A 20,526-nucleotide genomic window follows, 5' to 3' on the forward strand; every position below is an offset into this window, starting at 1 on the left:
TTCCAAGATTTACTGTGTTTTAAAAATCTAAAGTTTACTAAAAAAATCTGTAAGGGGGGCACCTGAGTGGCTCAGTTGGTTAAGCTACAGACACCTGCTCAGGTCATGATCTCAGGGTTTGTGAGTTCGAGCCCCACATCAGGCTCTCTGCTGTTGGTGCAGTACCTACTTCAGATCCTCTGTTCACCTCTCTCTCTGCCCTTCTTCCCCTTTGCTCCCTCTCTCTCAAAAATGAATAAACATGAAAAAATAGTTCTATGAGCATGCTGTGTGGCAGCTGTGGAGGGCTCAGGCTGGCATCTGGTGGGATTCCCACGAGGAGCCTCCAGGCAGGGCTGTGGCGAGCAGGGCTGGGCTCACATGGCACAGCAGAGAAAGGGACACTTTTGCTTCCGGGGCTGTGCTGGTGTTGCCTGCTGTACCACTGGGAAGTAACTGCTGAGAAAATTTATTGGGAGGATGTGTGTTTGGCTCCCGCAGATGGGACTTCACCTATTAGGGCCGTCCATTCTCCTGATCCCCCAACTTTGATGAGGGCCTGCAAGCCCATCTTGGGGTGGGAGGGAGAAAGTATACTGATGTGAGTGTCTGGTGGGCAGAAGTGACAGTGAGAGACAAAGAGGAAGCTGTGTGAATGGGGTTGGAAAAAACATGTCAGAAAGGAATGAGGAAGGGGCACCGGGGTGGCTCAGTTGGCTAAGTGACCACCTCTCGATTTCCGCTCAGGTCATGATCTCACAGTAGTGGGACTGAGCCTCTCTCCCCTCCAGTTGAGCCCTGTGCTGGCGGGTGCAGGGATGCGTGTGGAGACTGCTGGGGATTCTCTGTCTCTCCCTCTCTACCCTTCCCCTGCTCATGCATGCGTGTGTGCTCTCTCTTTCGAAACAAATAAACTTAAAAAAAAAAAAGAAAAGAAAAAGAAAAAGGAATGGTAACAATCTTGAGACACTTTGCTCCAAATGCAGTTTTACTTTCCTTCCTCTCTTTCTTTCTGCTGCAGCAAATATGTTATGCATGAAAAACCAATGTTGTGAAAGAAAAAAGAGTACTTAAGTAATAATCCTAAGTAAACTAAGTGACTGTGTTCTGTTTAATATTTAGTGCACTATGTACTTTAATGTGTCATCAAGTTAAACAATCAGAAGAGGAAAGAATGTTTCTAATGATTACCAATTGAATACCTTTCCATTTGTACTAATTTCATTTTAATACCTCTTAAGATGGCTTCCATTTGTGATGGGGTGAAAGTTTATACAGGTAACATATATATATATATACACACACACACACACACACACACGTATACACACACACACACACAAACACACACACATATATATATATATATGTATATATTTTACAATTAATAGAGGGAAAAGAAAGCTGCACTAGGAAACAGGTTATTGGAGGCTTGTCTCCTTCTACTAGCTCTAATCGTGGGTGGATCACTTTACTTCTTTTAAAAGTTCCTCCATCTGGGGCACCTGGGTGGCTCAGTCAGTTGAGCGTCCAACTTCAGTTCAGGTCATGATCTCACAGCTTGTGAGTTCGAGCCCCTCATGGGGCTCTGTGCAGACAGCTCAGAGCCTGGAGCAGGCTTCGGATTCTGTGTCTCCCTCTCTCTCTGCCCCTAACCCACTCGCATTCTGTCTCTGTATCTCTCAGAAATAAATAAACATTTAAAAACATTAACAAAAAAATTAAAGTTCCTCCATCTGAAAAATGAGAATCTCTCACTTGCCTTATGGAAAAGGACAATTACCAGTCCTTAAAAGTTAAGGTCCCAAAAGGGCTTAAACACTTCAATTAAACGCTCTATGAGAAATGTTCTTTAGTGAATGTTCTATGCTGAAAGACCAGCCCCTGCATTTCTTTTGTCGTTACGTCGCTGACCATGTATTTATTATAAAAATGGCTAAGTGATTAAAACCAAAGCACTATTGTTATCCACCCCCTCAACTCTCACCGTTTAATGTTTATACATGTATTCATAATATATGTATATAACTAATATCCTGCCTCCTCAATATATGTGAACCCAATTTAATATAAATATAATGTTTAATAAATGTTTTAAAATTTTGCCATTTTAGAAATACATCTTTCAATTTTAAAAGGTATATTTCACTTAAAGCTCAATGGCAACATATCATTAAATCCTGTATCTTACTACATTTCTCCCATCTAGCAATAACCACAATTAGTAAATGAGTAATTCAAAAAGTGAAAAAAAACTGACATACTTCTTAGCCTCAATGCTAATGCTGAATCATCCTATATTTCATACAGAAACTGTATACATACTGAACCACCCTATATTTTGGACAGGGAAGCCATGAGTAAAGATAAAACCAAGTATTTGATATAAATGGGAATGCCTAATTTGGGGAGGGTTATTTAAAGCAGACATCATAATGGAATGGAACTCTAATTTCTAAATTTTAAGTAAGAAATCAAATGTCCTATATTTAGCTATTTTAAAAGATGGCATTTTGTTTCTCAGACTGCAGGATATTCTTCCTTGCAATAAGTAAGGGACCAATGAAAATATGTTTCTAATAATAAATTTCAATTCTTTTTCTAAAATATTTATATTCAGAGAACTCAGTTCCATCACAGGAATAAAATTCTCAAAATTCTAGATTAAATTTTTTTTTGAGGATTTACTTGTCAGTATAACATCTGCAAAGTTCCTTAAAATGGTATGGGTTTTTTTTTTTTTAAGTTTACAAAGTTATCTGTAAGCCAGTTAAAAGATCAGATTTCAACACAGGAACCATCAAAATTATTCAGGGATTTTAAAAGTTTGTGAATGTACACCACACAAACAAAAACATCCCATAATTGTATCACATTCATCAAGCGCTTGTCTAAACAAAGCTTCCCAGATGTATTCCTAAGGCTCCATTTGTATTCATCCTCACTGGAAAACAGTACCTTTCTCCTAATAAAGATTTTGTTGCTATCTTTACTTTAAAATACTAATTTATTTTTACTTCAATGTATATGTGTTTGACAGCATTATGACAAAATGAAATGCATATTAGATTACAATTCAGACAAATATATCATTAACTCCGCCACTTACTATTCATGACACATTTAAATTCAATGAATTCTGTTTTCCTTTTTTTTTTTTTAAGTTTATTTACTTATCGGAAAAAAGAGAGAGAGAGAGAGAGAATGAGCAGGGGAAGGGCAGAGCGAAAGGGAGAGAGAGAGAATCCCAAGCAGGCTCTGCACTGTGCTGGTTACTGCGGAGGCTGATGTGCGGCTTGAACTCAAGAACCATGAGAACATGACCTGAGCCAAAACCAAGAGTCAGACACTTAACTGACAGCCACTCAGGCTTTCCATGAATTCTGTATTCTGGAAAACAAGGTAATGATGCCTGCCTCTCTTGCAGTTACTGTGGTACTTAAAAATGGTAAAGTACATGGAACTATTCTCAAAAAGGTGCAAAATAGCATTGTAATTTATGTATTATTGTGTGTATGCCTTTTAACAGCAAGTTTTTGAGATTAGGGCCATATCTTGCTCTAATTTTTCGCCCCACCCTACCCTAACTGGAAGGTAGCAAAATGGTAATCACAGTAGACACTCAATAAAATTACTGTTAGGATTTCAACTGATAAATTAATCTGATATAATCTATTTTTTAAATATTTCTTCCTTCATTAAAATCTGCTAGTTTTCTCTCTTCTCTGTCTCATATCAAGTAAAATCTACATTTTTGGGAATGCCTGCATGGCTCGGTCTGTTAAGGGGATTCTCTCTCCTTCTCTCTCTGTCCTCCCCACCCCTCAAAATAAATAAATAAACATTAAAAAATGTTTAAAGAAGATAAAAATGATTTTTTTTAATGCCTGAAATATATCTCCATGATTTTAGTCCACGGGCAACTAATTACCTTTTTTCCAGGAACAGCTTGACCAGGGGAAAGTCCTGGATCTCCTTTGGGGCCCTAGATAAAACAATTATAAAACACTTGGTGAAGCATAAATTATGTATAGCATATCACACTTCTTCAGCTGTATGTTTCATCAGATGTTACATATATGATATTAAATAAAATTATTTTTTTTTCAACGTTTATTTATTTTGGGGACAGAGAGAGACAGAGCATGAACGGGGAAGGGTCAGAGAGAGAGAGGGAGACACAGAATCGGAAACAGGCTCCAGGCTCTGAGCCATCAGCCCAGAGCCTGACGCAGGGCTCGAACTCACGGACTGCGTGATCGTGACCTGGCTGAAGTCGGACGCTTAACCGACTGCGCCACCCAGGCGCCCCTAAATAAAATTATTTTAAATTGAGGTGGGCATGGATTATTTACTTTTTTAATGTATATTTTTATGAGCCTCATTTTTAAGTGCTGAGATTGTCAGACATAGATGATTTTTAAAAGCTAATAAAGTTATACTAGCATTGAAAGATCTTTCTTTAAGGGACCCACAGACAGGCTTTATTAACTTATCCACTTTTGTGACACATTCAGTTATAATTCCTATGTTAGCATTGGAAAACTGGTTACTTTTAGTAAAAGAAATCTGCTTATAATTCTTATAATTTTAAGGTATCATACCAAGTTTAAACACTTTCCAAAATTTTTCAGTGTACATACATTACTTATGTAATAAAGAAAAAAAACACAAAACTATAGCTCTAATTCCCCACATAGATATAAAAATAAATTCTTTTCATACTCTGGGAATCATGTTTTACATTTCAAGAGAAATATGACACTAGGTCTCAGCCAAATTTTTTTGCACAATATTAAAGTAACCTTTCTTATTATGCATACTGGCAAAGTATCTCTTTTTCTACCCATCTCATGAAATGAAGAGCCACAATTGAGACTTTATAATTCCAATTCTGATTTCATGACCATTCTCAACTAGTAATTATTTCCATTCCTAAAGAGTTCTAAATGCTATTTTCACTCTATGAGAAATAGTCATGTTTTCTCTCACATAATCACATTTCTTTCACATACCTTTCAAATACTCAAACTGATGGAAGAAGGAAGACCAAAAGAAAAGTCCTTCATGTTCCCCAGTAAGTCTTTTCATTTTACAAATTAGAAATAATTCTTCACTGGCAAAAAGGTCTATGTTCTAAAGTCAAAGAAAATTTTTAAGGAAAGGTGGTTTTCCAGGTTCACCTCTTCCCTTTCATAGCTATCACCACTTCTATCACTAAGTCTACAATTTATGTATGTATGTATGTATGTATTATTTATTTATTTTTAAGTTTACGTATTTATTTTGAAGGAGGGAGAGCTTAGGAGCAGGGAGGGACAAAGAGAGAGAGAGCCAAGTAGGCTCTGTGTTGTCAGAATGGAGCCCAATGTGGGGCTTGATCTCACGAATGAAAGATCATGACCTGAACTGAAATCAAAAGTCAGACCCTTAACCAACTGAGCCACCTAAGTGCTCCAAGGCTACAATGTTAGACCACTGATTATAAAATTATGGGATGCAAGAAACAGCTTTAGTAATATGATATCTCAAAATTTAAGAACTCAATCCATTGACAACAACAACAACATAGGTGACATACTTAGAATTTATAAGAGATATTAGAGCTTATCTACTAAAACACATTTTATAGATAAAGAAACAATGAAGGTCCAGAAAGGTTAAATGAATTGATTAAAACTGCTTAGAAAAGTACTGGCAAACCAGGTCAATATTTTTTTCTCATATCACATTATCTAGTAAATAAAAATCTTGTTTTAATAAATTGTTATCTTTTATTAAAAAACCTAGCCAACGGATTTGAGGCAATATTTACAAAGAATTTTAAAAGAAGTTAAGAAATGATGGCCCTTGAGAATTTTAAATATAATAAAGTTCTTTGTGGCTAAAGTTTTTACTTATAAATATCACATTAAAATTTCTTATTTTTAGGTTCTATCTGAATTTAATATTATCTATCTGCTTTCTTAATACTGTCAACTAATTTAACATTTCATCCTCATTAAAAAAGAAATATCTAAGAAATGGGATAAAAGTAATCAACTGATCAATAAAAATCATATTTAAAGATAGAGCTTTCTCTTATTCATAAGCTTTATTATCTGGGCAATATATCTTTAAAGAAATATACGCCTAATCTCTTTTATTCTCCCCCAAATGTGCTTGAGTTAATTGATCAACTTATTCTACAACCATAATTCCAAGTCAACATGAAGGAAATGCTCTTAACCTGGCCAGTTGTGGGTTGATCCTCCCTAGTATAAAATGAATGAGTAGAGATTATTGAACATGCCAACTTTACCTAAAATGTCAAAGAAGTAGGGTATATTTCTCTGTATTGAAGAATACTCCAAAATCTCTTACTTTCTCCCTCATTTTGTATTAATTTCATGACTCCCAACATGCTTTTAGTCATACTTGATGGCTTTTCAAATCCTCTTTGTTATTAAAAATGTTTATAAATTAATCATAATTGACTTCGACTTTCAATATTGACTTGTACTTACTCTTACATGACTTTTGTTAAAGGAGCTCTGTGTTCTTTTGAGTGTAAGAGGAAAAGGAAGTTGCCTATCCTTTATTACTTTATTACTCAAAGAATTCTCAAAGTCCCACCTATTCCACTGTTCTGCTGTGTAGTCTAAAATCCTCATTAACAGAGCAGCTCTTTTAGACTATTATTGGATCTCCAGAGGGACCTCTTTCTAGGGAGGGACACTCCCCAATTACTAGATCCATTAACATGTTAGATTAGATTTACGGTATTAGTCCATTCAGTATAATGGAAAGAGCACTGGGCTTTGGAGTGAAAAGACTGAACAAATCATTTAATCTCTCTGAACTTGAGATTCCTCCACTGTAAAATGGGAGTAGCAATAATAATAAAACCTACCTAGATTAGCTTATAAAATATAGGGTCATATAGGGTCAAATTCTCTATAGAGTATAAAAATGTAAGTATTAAAATAACAAGATTAAAGACAATAATTGAAATCAATTTTACAATTATTGCTAACTTAAAAAGCAGAGAACACAATTCTTGAATGAATCATTGATGGAGCAGCAGAATTTAAATGAAAAGAATTTGGAATTAAAAATTCAAATCTGGATGAGCTAAATTGAGAGAGTCCCATAAAAGAAATACTAAGTAAAATCATCTTGAGGTAACATCACTTGAATATTCTTCACTGTAACATTAGTAATAACTATACAAGATCCATAATCTGAATTTTAAGCACTGCATTCTCTAACCAACACTTCCTATCTTTTTAGGTCACTCTCTAAGTCTCTACAACTTTAACAACTATTTGACCTACTGGAACTGCTAATATGTGATCCCACATTTTCACTGTGGTGAAAATTTATCCCCCAGGTGGCCTCACTTTCAATCCTTAAGCAGCCTAAATACCAAGGTCTGACATACATAAATGACACCAAGCTTACCTGGAAATTCTTTTTTGTAACATTTATTTTAAATATTTTAATTAATGTTTATTTTTGAGAGGGAGGGGAAGGGCAGAGAGAGAGGGAGATAGAGGATCAGAAGCAGACTCTGTGCTGTGAGCTTGAATTCACAAACTGAACTCACCAACCATGAGACCATGACCAGAGCTGAAGTCAAATGCCTGACTGAGCCACCCAGGTGCTTGCAATTCTTAAATCTAAACTCACCATCTACTCTGTCCCATGCCCTAGCAGTTGAATGTGATTAAAAGGAAACAATCATGCTGACAAATTTTATTTTAAATTCATGACTTTTTACATTAATTTGTTTTGTTTTTTGGTGTGTCTAATAAATTACCTTAGTCAATTCACTGTTCCCATTTTCATAAATAATTTTGTTTCATACCCTCTCTCTTCACTCTGAGTGGGTGATCTTGCTTTCAACATTCACAACCTGTCACAAACAAATCCACTACCTCACCTAAATCTGTTCCAAAATACTCTGCCTTCATACGCAAACCCACCATTCTCTCTCATCAGTATATCATTGATACTTTCCTCCCTGAATTATTTTAATTTTTACTTTTTTCCAGGACAATTGACATCACCAAGTAAACACACTGTAATTTCTCCCATTTTAAAAACAACTTTCCTTGCACCCGCATCTCCCTTCTCTGCTCCATTACACTACTCGCTGTTTGAGAAAAACTCTTAGAAACTTGTCTCTGTTCATGAGGAGAGACTTCATTCTCTCCTGGACTTAATCCATTCAGGCCGCTGTCCCTACCCTACCACATTGGTCATTCTTTCCCAGTCTCCTTTGCTAGTCCCTCTTCTTCTTCCTAATATACTAAACTCTGGGGTACCCTAAGACTTGGTCCTTGGACACTTCTGTCTATATTTATCTATACATATAAGTATACATATATGTATAAAACTATTTGAATGCACAGAAGAGCAATAAAAAACCAGGGCACACTGGAGGAGATTCAACTCTAAAAAGAAGAACCACAACTGGTACAGTATACATTTATACAGCTTTTCTTCTAAAGACCCTCCCCAGTCTTCATGGAATGGCTAGAAGTCAAGCATAAAACCATAGACATTTTAGCTAATGGTGTCAGAGGACAGAATGTGAGACTACCTGAATAACTGTAAATTGAGGGAGAAAAATCCTAGGAAGAAAGTAAGAAGACAGTTTCCCCCCAGATGTGGATAAAGACTCTCTTCAGTTCTTGGCTGATACCGAATATGGTTGCATGAGACAGATTCCAAAGAGTTCACCAAAAAGCAACAAGCAATATTTATAATGGAATATAAATTTCAGCTGCTGGCCACCACAGGAGAAATAGTTTGGGGTTTGAGCCACATCACTTTAAAGGGACATGGTAAATGCCTTGGTAATCACCTTTCCATTGAAATTCAGGAAGGGTACCTGGGTGGCTCAGTCAGTTAAGCATCCGACTTTAGTGCAGATCATGATCTCACAGTTCATGGGTTTGAGCCCCGTGTCCGGCTCTGTGCTGACAGCTCGGAGCCTGGAGCCTGCTTCAGATTCTGTGTCTCCCTCTCTCTCTGCCCTGCCCCCACTCACACTCCATCTCTCTCTCTCTCTCTCTCTCTCTCTCTCTCTCTCTCTCTCAAAAATAAATAATAATTAAAAACATTTAAAAAAAAAAGAAATTCAGGAAGGGCTATACTTTAGAAGAAAATACTATATCCTTGAATTAAAAGACTGACATTAACACTGTAAACAAAACTGAAACAAATCTGTCCCTTAAAAAATTTACCAAATCTGTATAAGTTTATTAGCCAGTTATTTAACTCCTTACAGAACAAACGAACAAACAAACAAAAAAATCACAGTCATCAAAGGATTTCAAAGGAAGACAACAGAATCTAAAGTTCTTCAACATATCATCTGTAACATCCAGTATATAATCAAATTTTTCTAGACATACAAAGAGAAGTAAAATCTGACCTGAATTAAAGAAAAAAAGTGGTCAATACAAACAGACCTCAGAAGGACCCAGATATTGGAATTTGTAGTTAAGGATTTTCAATTATTATAAATATGTTCAAAGACATAAAGTAAATGATCATCATAATTACCGAACACAGAAATATCAGCAGACAAGTGAAAACTATGCAAAAAGGAACAACAGAACCCTAGAACTGATTATACAGTATCTGAAATGAAAAACTGTCTGGATGAAATTAACAGTATATTAGAGAAGGCAGAAATTAAGTTTAGTGAATTTGAGGAGAGATCCGTAGAAGTTAACTAATCTGAAGTAAAGAGTAAAAAATGACAAAAAGGAGCAAAGCTCTAGTGACCTGTGGGACAACATTAGGTAGTTTAACATACATGTAAATGGAGTTCCAGAAGGAGAGAAAGAATGGGACAGAAAGATTATTTGAAAACATAATGGCCAGGGGCACCTGGGTGGCTAGTTGGTTAAGCACCCGACTTCAGCTCAGGTCATGATCTCATGGTTCCTCAGCTTGAGCCCTGTGTCGGGCTCTGTGCTAATAGCTCAGAGCATGGAGCCTGCTTCAGATTCTGTGTCTCCCTCTCTCTCTGCCCCTCCCCTACTCACGCTCTGTCTCTCTCTCTCAAAAATAAACATTAAAAAATTGTTTTTTAAGTAATAAAAAATAGAAAAAATTAAAAAAAAAGAAAAAAATAATGGCCCCAAATAACCCAGATTCATTACAAAAAAATTTAAACCTTACCGATCCCAGACATTCAGTGAGCTCCAAACAAGAAATATCTAACAGAAAACCACCCCTATGAACATCATAGTCAAACTGCTAAAATCTAGACAGAGAAATATCTCAAAAGTAGCCATTGAAAAATAATACATTACACTGAGGGGAATTACAACTAACTGCTCATCAGAAACAGCAGAGATCACAAGACAAGAACCACAAGCATCTTTAAAGTGCTGGAAGAAAAACACTGTCAACACAGATTTTTATACTCCATAAAAATATCTTCCAAAGAACATAGATAAAATAAATTTCAAGTAAATAAAAACCAAGAGAATCCATCACCAGCAGAACTGCATTCCAAGAAATAGTGAAGGAACTTTTTCTAGCTAAAGGGAAGTGACACCAAACTAGAAACTCAGATCTCCAGGAAGAAATGAAGACCCCTGGAAACGAAAACAAATAAGGAAATATAAATGACTCCCTTTTTTGTTTCCTTTCTTAATTTCTTTAAAGACTGATTACTTAGTATGAAAATTACTACATTGTACTTTGGGGTTTATAATGATATAGATGTAAAATAAATGACAACAAAACACAAAGGATAAGAAGAGTGGGTAAATTGAACCATGATGTCATATGGGTCTTATATTTTACATAAATGGCTACCATATTAATTCTAGTAAACTAGAATGAGTTAAGGATTCATATTATAATCTCTAGAGCAACCACTAAAATCAATCAATCAATCAATCAGAGAAACTATACAGAATATTAAAGAATATGTGATTAACCCAAAAGAAGGCAGTAAAGGAGGAATAAGGAACAAAGAACACATGGGATAAATGGAAAAGAAATGACAATGTGGGCTGTGACCCAATCATACCAGTAATTACAGAAATATAAATGGACTTAACATTCCAGTCAAATATCAGAAATTATCAGACTGGATAAACAAGATCTAATATGTATTGTCTATAAGAGATGAATTTTAAATATAGATAGGCAAAGGAAAAGAAATATATATACCAGGCAAACAATAAGCATAAAAAAGCTGGTGTGGCTCTGTTACTATCAGACAAACTAGACTTCAAGAAAAGGAGTGTTACTGGAGATAAGAAGAGATATTTGACAATGATAAAAAGTATCAGTTCATTAAAAAGATACAACAATCCTTAAACATGTAGGCAGAACACAGAGTTACAAAATAAATGAAACAAACACTGACTAAATACTTCCTAAACACTAAACAGAGAAATAGACAAATCCAAAATCATAGCTGGATATTTTAACACACCTCTCTCAGTAATGTATGGAACAACTATATTAAAACCCAGTAAGGATAGGGGCACCTGGGTGGCTCAGTCAGTTAAGCATTCGACTTTAGCTCAGGTCATGATCTCACGGTTTATGAGTTCAAGCCCTGCATCAGGTCTGTGCTGACAGCTCAGAGCCTGGAACCTGCTTCAGATTATGTCTCCCTCTCTCTCTACCCTTTCCCTGGTCATATTCTGTCTCTCTTTCTCTCTCAAAAAATAAACATTAAAAAAAAAAAAATAAAACCCAGTAAGGACAGAGAAAACTTGATCACCATCCTCAACCACCTTAACCTAATTGGCATTTATTGAACACTACAACCAAAAATACAAAATACACAATCTTTTAAACTTCAGCTCAGAATGGAGTGGCATGATATATTGAAAGCACTGAAAGAAAAAAATCTGCAGCTAAGAAAATTCTATACAGCAAGGCTGTCATTCAGACTAGAAGGAGGGATAAAGAGTTTCTTAGACAAAGAAAAACTGATGAGTTCATGACCACTAAATCAACCCTAAAAAATGTTAAAGGGGACTCTTTGGATGGAAAGGAAAGACCATAAATGAGAGTATGAAAATAAGCACATCTGTAAAAATCAGTAAAGGAATTCAAAAATTAAAGGATGTAAAAGGGGAGAGGAGTAAAGAATGGGTTCAAACTGAACCATCAACTTAATAGAGACTGTTATATGCATAAAATGTTATATACAAACCTAATGGTAACCCCAAATCAAAAACCAGTAGTAGATATGCAAAGAATAAATAGAAAGGAAGCAAGTACATCACTAAAGAAAAGGAGCAAACCATGAAAGAGAGCCAGATAAAAGAATCAGAGCAAAAACTACAAAACAACCCCAAAAAAGTAACAAAATGGCAATAAATATGAATCTAACAATAACTGCTTTATTTTATTTTAATTTTTTAATGTTTAATGTTTAATGTTATGAGAGAGAGAGAGAGAGAGAAAGAGAGAGAGAGAGGAGAGAGAGACAGTACTAGTGGGGGAGGGACAAAGAGAGCAGGACACACAGAATCTGAAGCAGGCTGTAGGCTCTGAGCTGTCAGCACAGAGCCCCCGATGCGGGACTCAAACTCACAAGCTGTGAGGTCATGACCTGAGCTGAAGTGGGTCGCTTAACCAACTGAACCACCCAGGTGTCCTTATCAATAACTACTTTAAATAGGAATGGACTAAATGCTCCAATCAAAAGACACAGAGTGACAGAGTGGATTAAAAAAAAAGACCCATCTATATACTACCTACAGGAGACTCCTTTCAGACCTAGACACCAGCAGATTGAAAGTGAGAGGATGGAGAAACATTTATCATGTAAATACATGTCATAAGAAATCTGAATTAGCAATACGTATGTAAGACAAAATAGATTTTAAAACAAAGACTGTAACAAGAGACAAAGAAGGACCTATATAAACATAAAGGGAACAATACAACAGGGAGATATAACAACTGTAAATATGTATGCACCCAACATGGAAGCATCCAATACATAAAACAGTTAATAATAAACATAAAGGAACTAATCAATAGTAATACAATAACAGTAGGGGATTCTAATATATATCACCTATATCAACTGACAAATCATCCAAAGAAAATCAATAAGGAAAGAGTGACTTTGAATAACACACTGGATCAGATGGATTTAACAGATATATTCAAAGCATTCCACCCTAAAATATCAGCATACACATTCTTTTCAAGTGCACATGGAACATTCTCCAGAATAGATCACATATTAGATCACAAAACAAGTCTCAACAAATTAAAAAAAGAGAAATACATACCTATACATCTTTTCTGACCACAATGTTATGAAACTATAAATCAACCATAAGAAAAAATATGGAAAAAGCAAAATATATGGAAACTAAATAACATGCTACTGAAAAATGAATAGGTCAACCAAGAAATCAAAGAAGAAATAAAAACTTAGAAGGAAACAAATGGAATTGAAAACATACAGGTCCAAAAATATTGAGGATGTAGCAAAAGAAGTTTTAAGACAGAAGTTTATAGCAATACAGACCTACCTCAAGAAACAAGAAAAATCTCAAATAAACAACCTAAATTTACATCTCATAGAACTAGAAAGAGAACAACAAACAAAATGCAAAATGAGCAGAAGGAAGGAAACAAAGATTAGAGCAGATATAAATGATATAGGAACTAAAAAAACCAATAGAACACATCAATGAAACCAGGAGCTGATTCTTTATAAGATCAATAAAGTTGACAAACCTCTTGCCAGACTCAAAAAAAAAAAAAAAAAAAGGAGAGAGAGAGAGGACACAAATGAATGAAAGAGCAGAGATAACAGAGACACCACAGAAATAACAGAAATACAAAGAATTGTAAGAGGATGTTACAATGTTAAGAAAAATTATAGGCCAACAAATTGGACAGTCTAAAAGAAATGGATAGATTACTAGAAATATATAACTTACCAAAAGTTCCCCAAGGTGGGAAGAAATAGAAAATTTGAACAGACTGATTACCAGCAATGAAATTGAATAAGTAATAAAAAAACTCCCACCAATTACAGTCCAGAACCAGGTGGCTACACAGGCATATTCTACCAAACATTTAAAGGGTTAATACTTATTCTTCTCAAACTATTTCAAAAAAAAGGGGGGGGGGGCGGGGTAAGGAAAACTTCCAAATTCATTCTATGAGGCCAGCATGACTTTGATACCAAAACCAGATAAAGGCATCACAAAAAAAAAACCAAAAAACAAAAAACAAAAAAAAAAAAAACAGAGAGAGAGAGAGGTGGGACGGAGGGAAGAACTACATGCCAACATCTTTGATGCACATAGATGCAAAAATCCTCAACGAAATATTACCAAACTAAATCCAACAGTATGTTTTTAAAAAATACCACGATCAAGTAGGATTTATTCCTGGGATACAAGGGTAGTTCAATATCTGCAAATCAATCAACATGATACATCATATCAACAAGAGAAAGGAAAAGAAGAATCTGATCATTTCAATAGATGCAGAAAAAACATTACAAAGTACGACATCCACTCATGATAAAAAGTCTCAACAAACTAGGTTTAGAGGGAACATAACATAATAACAGCCTTATATGAAAATCCCACAGTGAACATCATACTCAATGGGGAAAAACTGAGACCTTTTCTCTATGATCAAGAATAAGACAAGGATGTCCACCCTCACCACTTTTAGTCAACATAGTATTGGAAGTCTTAGCCACAGCAATCAGACAACAAAAAGAATGAAAAGGTATCAATTGATAACGAAGAAATAAAACCTGCACTATTTACAGATGACATGACAGTATGCATAGACAACTCTAAAGACCCCTCCAAAAAACTACCAGAACTGGTAATTTAGTAAAGTTGCAGAATACAAAATTAACATACAGAAATCGGTTGTGTTTCTATACACTAATAATGAAGCAGCAGAGAGATAAATAAAGAGATAAATCCCATTTATGATCGCAACAAAAATAATAAGATGCCTAAGAATAAAGTTAACCAAAGACATGAAAGACTTATATTTTAAAACATTCATGAAAGAAATTGAAGACAACAGAAACAAATGGAAAGACATCCCATGCTCACGGATTGACAGAACAAATATTGTTAAAATGTCTATACTATCCAAAGCAATCTACAGATTTAATGTAATCCCTATCAAAATACCAACTGCGTTTTTCACAGAACTAAAACAAACAATCCTAAAATTTGTATGGAACCACAAAAGACCCCAAATAGCCAAAGCAATCTTGTAAAAAACAAAACAAAACAAAACAAAACTGGAGGCATCACAATTCCAGACTTCAAGTTATATTACAAAGGAATAGTAATCAAAACAGTATGGTACTGGCACAAAAATAGACACATGGATCAATGGAACAGAATAGAAAATCCAGAAATGAAAGCACAATTATATGGTCAAGTAATCTTCAACAGATCAGGAAAGAATATCCAATAGGAAAAAGATAGTAGTCTCTTCATCAAATGGTGTTGGGAAAACAGGAAAGGACCATGAAAAAGAAAGAAAATGGACCATCTTCTTACACTATACACAAGAATAAATTCAAAATGGATTGAAGACCTAAATGTGAGGCCTGAAACCATAAAAGTCCTAAAAAATAGCACAGACGGTAATTTCTCTGACATTGGCCATAGCAATATTTTTCAAGATATGCTTCCTGAGGCAAGGGAAACAAAAGTAAAAATACATTATTGAGACTACATCAAAAGAAAGAGCTTCTGCACAAAGAAGGAAACAACCAACAAAACCAAACAATAACTTTCTGAATGGGAGAAGATATTTGCAAATGACGGATCTGATAAAGGGTTAGTATCCAAAATATATAAAGAACTTATAAAACTCAACACCCCAAAACCAAATAATCCAATTAGAAAATGGGCAGAAGACATGAACAGACATGTCACCAAAGGGACATACAAATGGCCAACAGATACACGAAAAGATGCACAACATCACTCATAATCAGGGAAATGCAAACCAAAACTACTAATATTACCTCACATCTGTCAGAATGGCTAAAATTAAAAACACAAGAAACAAGCATTGGCAAGGATGTGGAGAGAAAGGAACCCTCTTGCACTGTTGCTGGGAATGCAAACTGGTGCAGCTACTCTGGAAAACAATATGGTGCCTCCTCAGAATGTTAAAAATAGAACTACTCTACAATCTAGTAATCACACTACAAGGTATTTAGACCCAAAATACAGAAATACTAATTCAAAGGGATACATGCATCCCAATGTTTATTACATTATTTACAACAGCCAGCAGCCCAAGTGTCCATCAATAGATGAATGGATAAAGAAGATGAGGTGTGTGTATGTGTTTGCACATATGTAATATGTGTAATGGAATATTATTCAGTTATGAAAAGAATGAAATCTTGCCATTTGCAAAAACATGGATAAAGCTACGGTATAATGCTAAGCAAAATAAGTCAGTCAGAGAAAGACAAATACCATATGATCTCACTCATATGTGGAATTTAAGTATGAAAACAAATGAGCAACAAAAAAAAAGAGAGAAACAAAGCAATAATCAGAATATTAATTATAGAGAACAAACTGATGGTTACCAGTGGGAGGTGAGTGGGGGAATGGGTGAAATAGGTGATGGGGATTGAAGAGTACACTTTTCATGATGAGCAGGGAGTTGAATCAGTATATGGTACACCTAAAACTAACATAACACTGTTAACCATACTGGAATTAAAAGTAGAAGCTTGATAAACAGACAAACAAACAAAATACACAAATCTTTTAAAGTACATGTAAAATATTCATCAAGATAGATCACTTGTTGGGCCTTAAAATAACTAAATACATTTTAAAATATTGAACTCTTCCATTGTGAGCTCTCTGACCACAATGCAACTAAACTAGAAACCAACAGCAATAACTAGACATTAAACAAAACAACATACTTCTTTTTTTTAATGTTTACATTTTTTTAATTTTTGAGAGAGAGAGAAAGAGAGGAGGAGGGGCAGAGAAAGAGGGACAGAGAGAATCCCAAGCAGGCTCCATCTCTCAGTGCAGAGCCCAACGCGGGACTTGATCTCACGAACCGAGATCATGACCTGAGCCGAAATCAAGAGTTGGATGTGTAACTGACTGAGCCACCCAGGCACCCCCAAAACAAAATACTTCTAAATGACCCATGAGTCAAAGAAGAAAGCACACATTTCAATTTGAATGATAATGAATATGCAACATATCAAATTTTGTGAGATGCAGTTATATCAGTCCTTAGAGAAAAATCTATAACTCTAAACGCTTCTATTAGAATAGAGCTAAAAAGAAATATTAAATAGTCCATGGGGGGGGGACCAAAAGTTACTTCTTTGAAAATATTAATGGAAATGAATTCTTGATTTCTTCCCAGACAAAAACAAAAGAAACCAACCAAACAAAAATCTGACATCACGTTCCTTCTCATTCCAATAGGTGGTAGCTCCCACGATACCAGCGTTCAACTGGTTAAGACAAAGATTATCTTTGACTCTTCTCTCTCACGCCGCATATGTAATCCATTGGCAAATCATGTTGACTGTACTGCAAAATATACCTACATTTTGACCACCTCACACCGTCTCCACTGTTACACTCTACTCCCTGCCATCATCACCAATGACATGGACTTGGGTAGACCAGTGAAGCGGTCTTCAAACTGGTGTCCCTATTTCCACCTTTTCCCTCCTGCAATCTATTCTCCACATGACAGCCAGAACTATCCTTCTACAAATAAATTGGATGATATGACTTACCTAGCTAGAACTTTCCAATAAATATCCAACACAGAATAAAATCCAACCAAAATCCTTACCTACAAAGTCCTACATAATCTAGCTCTGGCTTTCTCTCTGATCTATCTTCCAGGATTTATCTTATTCAGCTTATCCTCAAAGACTGCAAAACAGCCTCCTGCCTCAAGGTCTTTGGACTTCCTGGGTTATTTTTGTTGTTTTTCAAGCCTTTCCTCACCAGGATTACAAAAATGGTAATTTAAAATTCTAACATGCTTTCCTCATTGCCTAGCTTTTTCTATGAAGAGAAACTACCTTCTTTCATCAACTATTTAGTTATCCTGATGTTAAATTCTATTAAAAAAAAAAGATAAAAAAGCAAGATGCTTTTTAAAGAAAACTTTTATTCTTTCCCTTATTTTTCTTTTATTTGTCTTTTTTCAAAATAATGATATTGTGGTATAATAAAAATATATATTTGGTCTTTGTTCCTGGCTTCTGGCACACAGTTCCTAAAAACCTTGGAATTTCCTGAGTCATACAAGTGTCTTTTGTTATTCATAACAATCCTCTTTAACCACATCTGAGTTTATGCTAATGAGGTGACTCAGGGTGGTGCCCAGAGATAGCTTCAGGATGGGGACTAGTCACCAGAAAGGCAAAAAAGTGGCTAGAGGGTGGGAATTTAAGAGAGAGGAGGGGGTGCCAGAGTCTGAGTTACATAAACTTTTGAACAAAGAGATTCCAAGAGATTCCCAGTTGGTGAACACAGTGATATGCCAGGAAGGTGGCACACCCAGACAGGGCATGGAAGTTCCGAGTCCCCCACCTTCCATACCTTGCCCTATATGCATCTCTTCCATTTAGCTATTCCTGAGTTGAATTCTTTATAACAAACTGGGAAACCTGTTTTCCTGAAATTGTGAACTGTTCTAACCCAGTATCAAACCTGGGGGAGTGCAGGATTGTGGGAGACACTGAATTGGTAGTTAGCCAAACAGTAGCATGAATAGACTGGACAAGCCCTCTGTGGCTGGCATCTCAAGTATAGATAGTCCTGTGGGACTGAGCCCTTAAACCTGTGGAGTCTGACACTAACTCAGAGTTGAATATCCAGTTTGTATGAGAGGATGTGACAATTTCAGAGATGTCATTCCTTAGCATCATCTAAAGGTGACCGGTGAGGGTTTGTGTGTCTGCTTGCATTTAGCATCATTATCACTCAAGGATTTAGAGATACTTGATGTGATTCAAACCACTGCAGTTATTATCCTTAATGATGTTCAAATCACATCATTCTTTGGCTGGTAGAAGTCTTACAAATTGGCTCCAGAATCCTTTTGACATGACCCTAATAGTCTTTGATACCCAGAAGGAGGCATTTTTAATATATTTAAGTCATGTTTTAACTGAAATAACAAGCACGGAATCAAAAGAAAGGACTGTACTATTTTGTCTGGTCCTTTTAAGAAGGTCCCTATGTTGACCAGAATAACAGAAGCACCTCAGTCTTTAGCATCTTAACATGCTTCATATTTTCAAAATGCAGGACTGAAAATTTTTCATAGCAATTTGGTTTAACAAAAATTCTCAGAATGGGTCCGCATCTATATTCAATACATTTATTTATTCACGTATAAATAAAATAGGACTTCTTGTTTAAAAGACATGGGGACAGAGGGTCGAAACCAGGAATAGAGATAACACTAGGATTATTCTTTGTGATTCAATATTAAGTACTATTAATAACATTTAATTTAATACTACTAATAGGACACTGTTGTAGCTTATTAAGGTTAGATGTTTCATTTACTCGATTAAACTTGAGTTTTTTGGAGTTCTTTTTACTGGCAAAGATTTTTTTTTAATTTAATTTAATTTTAAAACATTTTTAACTGAGTTTAGTTGACACATAATGTTACATTAGCTTTGGATGTACAGCACAGTGATTCAACATCTTTATACATCATGCTATGTTTACCACAAGTGTAACTACCACCTATCGCTATACAATATTATGATATCATTGACTATATTCCCTATGCTGGGTCTTTTATTCCTGTGACTTACTCATTCCATAACTGGAATTCTGTATCTCCCAATCCCCTTCACCCATTTTACCCATCTCTCTCACCTTCCCTTTGGCAACCATTAGTTTTTCTCTGTATTTATTTGTCTGATTCTTTTTCTTTGTTTATTCATTTTTTTGTTTTGTTTTGTTTTGTTTTTAGATTCCACATATGAGTAAAATCATATGGTATTTGTCTTTCTCAATAACTGGATTAAATTTGAAGGAACTATTGACCTTGATTAAAGTAAGATAAACTGCGAACGTTTATGGGAAGATTTTAAGTTTCCTTTAAGAAGTGTTTCTGGGAAAGGAAATATCTTGACCACAGAAAGACTGCCTGGACTAGAATTATAAGTATATGGTAGGCTGAACATATAGACTCTGTATTCATTACTTATGTTAAAGATCTATTGTATAATTTATCATGTGTTTAATTAATAGTAATAAAACTATTCATCGCCCTGCAAATAAAGTTCATTAAATAGATAAATATGGTAAACTGTGAACTCAGATGGCATTTGCTGACAAGAAAAAAAAAAGCCATTCTCTCCAGTAAGTAGGAAATGGTCTTTACTTTCTTATATTTTTTTTAGAATGACATCATTTCTGATGTTAGTCCCCTGATTTCAGCGAATGATTTTAGTTAATGAGCTCAATTGTCTTTACTTTAAATAATACTAGTCTCACTAATGCTGAAAAAAAGTTGCTACAT

General features: G+C 35.3%; 1 protein-coding gene across 18 annotated transcripts in view; it reads right to left on the bottom strand.

The window, feature by feature from the left end:
* COL24A1 (collagen type XXIV alpha 1 chain) overlaps positions 1–20,526 on the bottom strand; it is a 398,176-nt gene that overhangs the window by 335,015 nt on the left and 42,635 nt on the right. For all 18 annotated transcript variants that reach the window (XR_008295013.1, XM_027058695.2, XM_053214348.1 and 15 more), the window contains one exon: positions 3,911–3,964. Coding sequence is in view for 17 of the 18 variants with exons in the window: in XM_027058695.2 (XP_026914496.1) it covers positions 3,911–3,964 (54 nt within the window). In the remaining variant the exon portion in view is untranslated. The remainder of the gene's footprint in view (positions 1–3,910; positions 3,965–20,526) is intronic.

The sequence above is a fragment of the Acinonyx jubatus genome, chromosome C1 (assembly GCF_027475565.1).
Source record: "Acinonyx jubatus isolate Ajub_Pintada_27869175 chromosome C1, VMU_Ajub_asm_v1.0, whole genome shotgun sequence".
NCBI lineage: Eukaryota > Metazoa > Chordata > Mammalia > Carnivora > Felidae > Acinonyx > Acinonyx jubatus.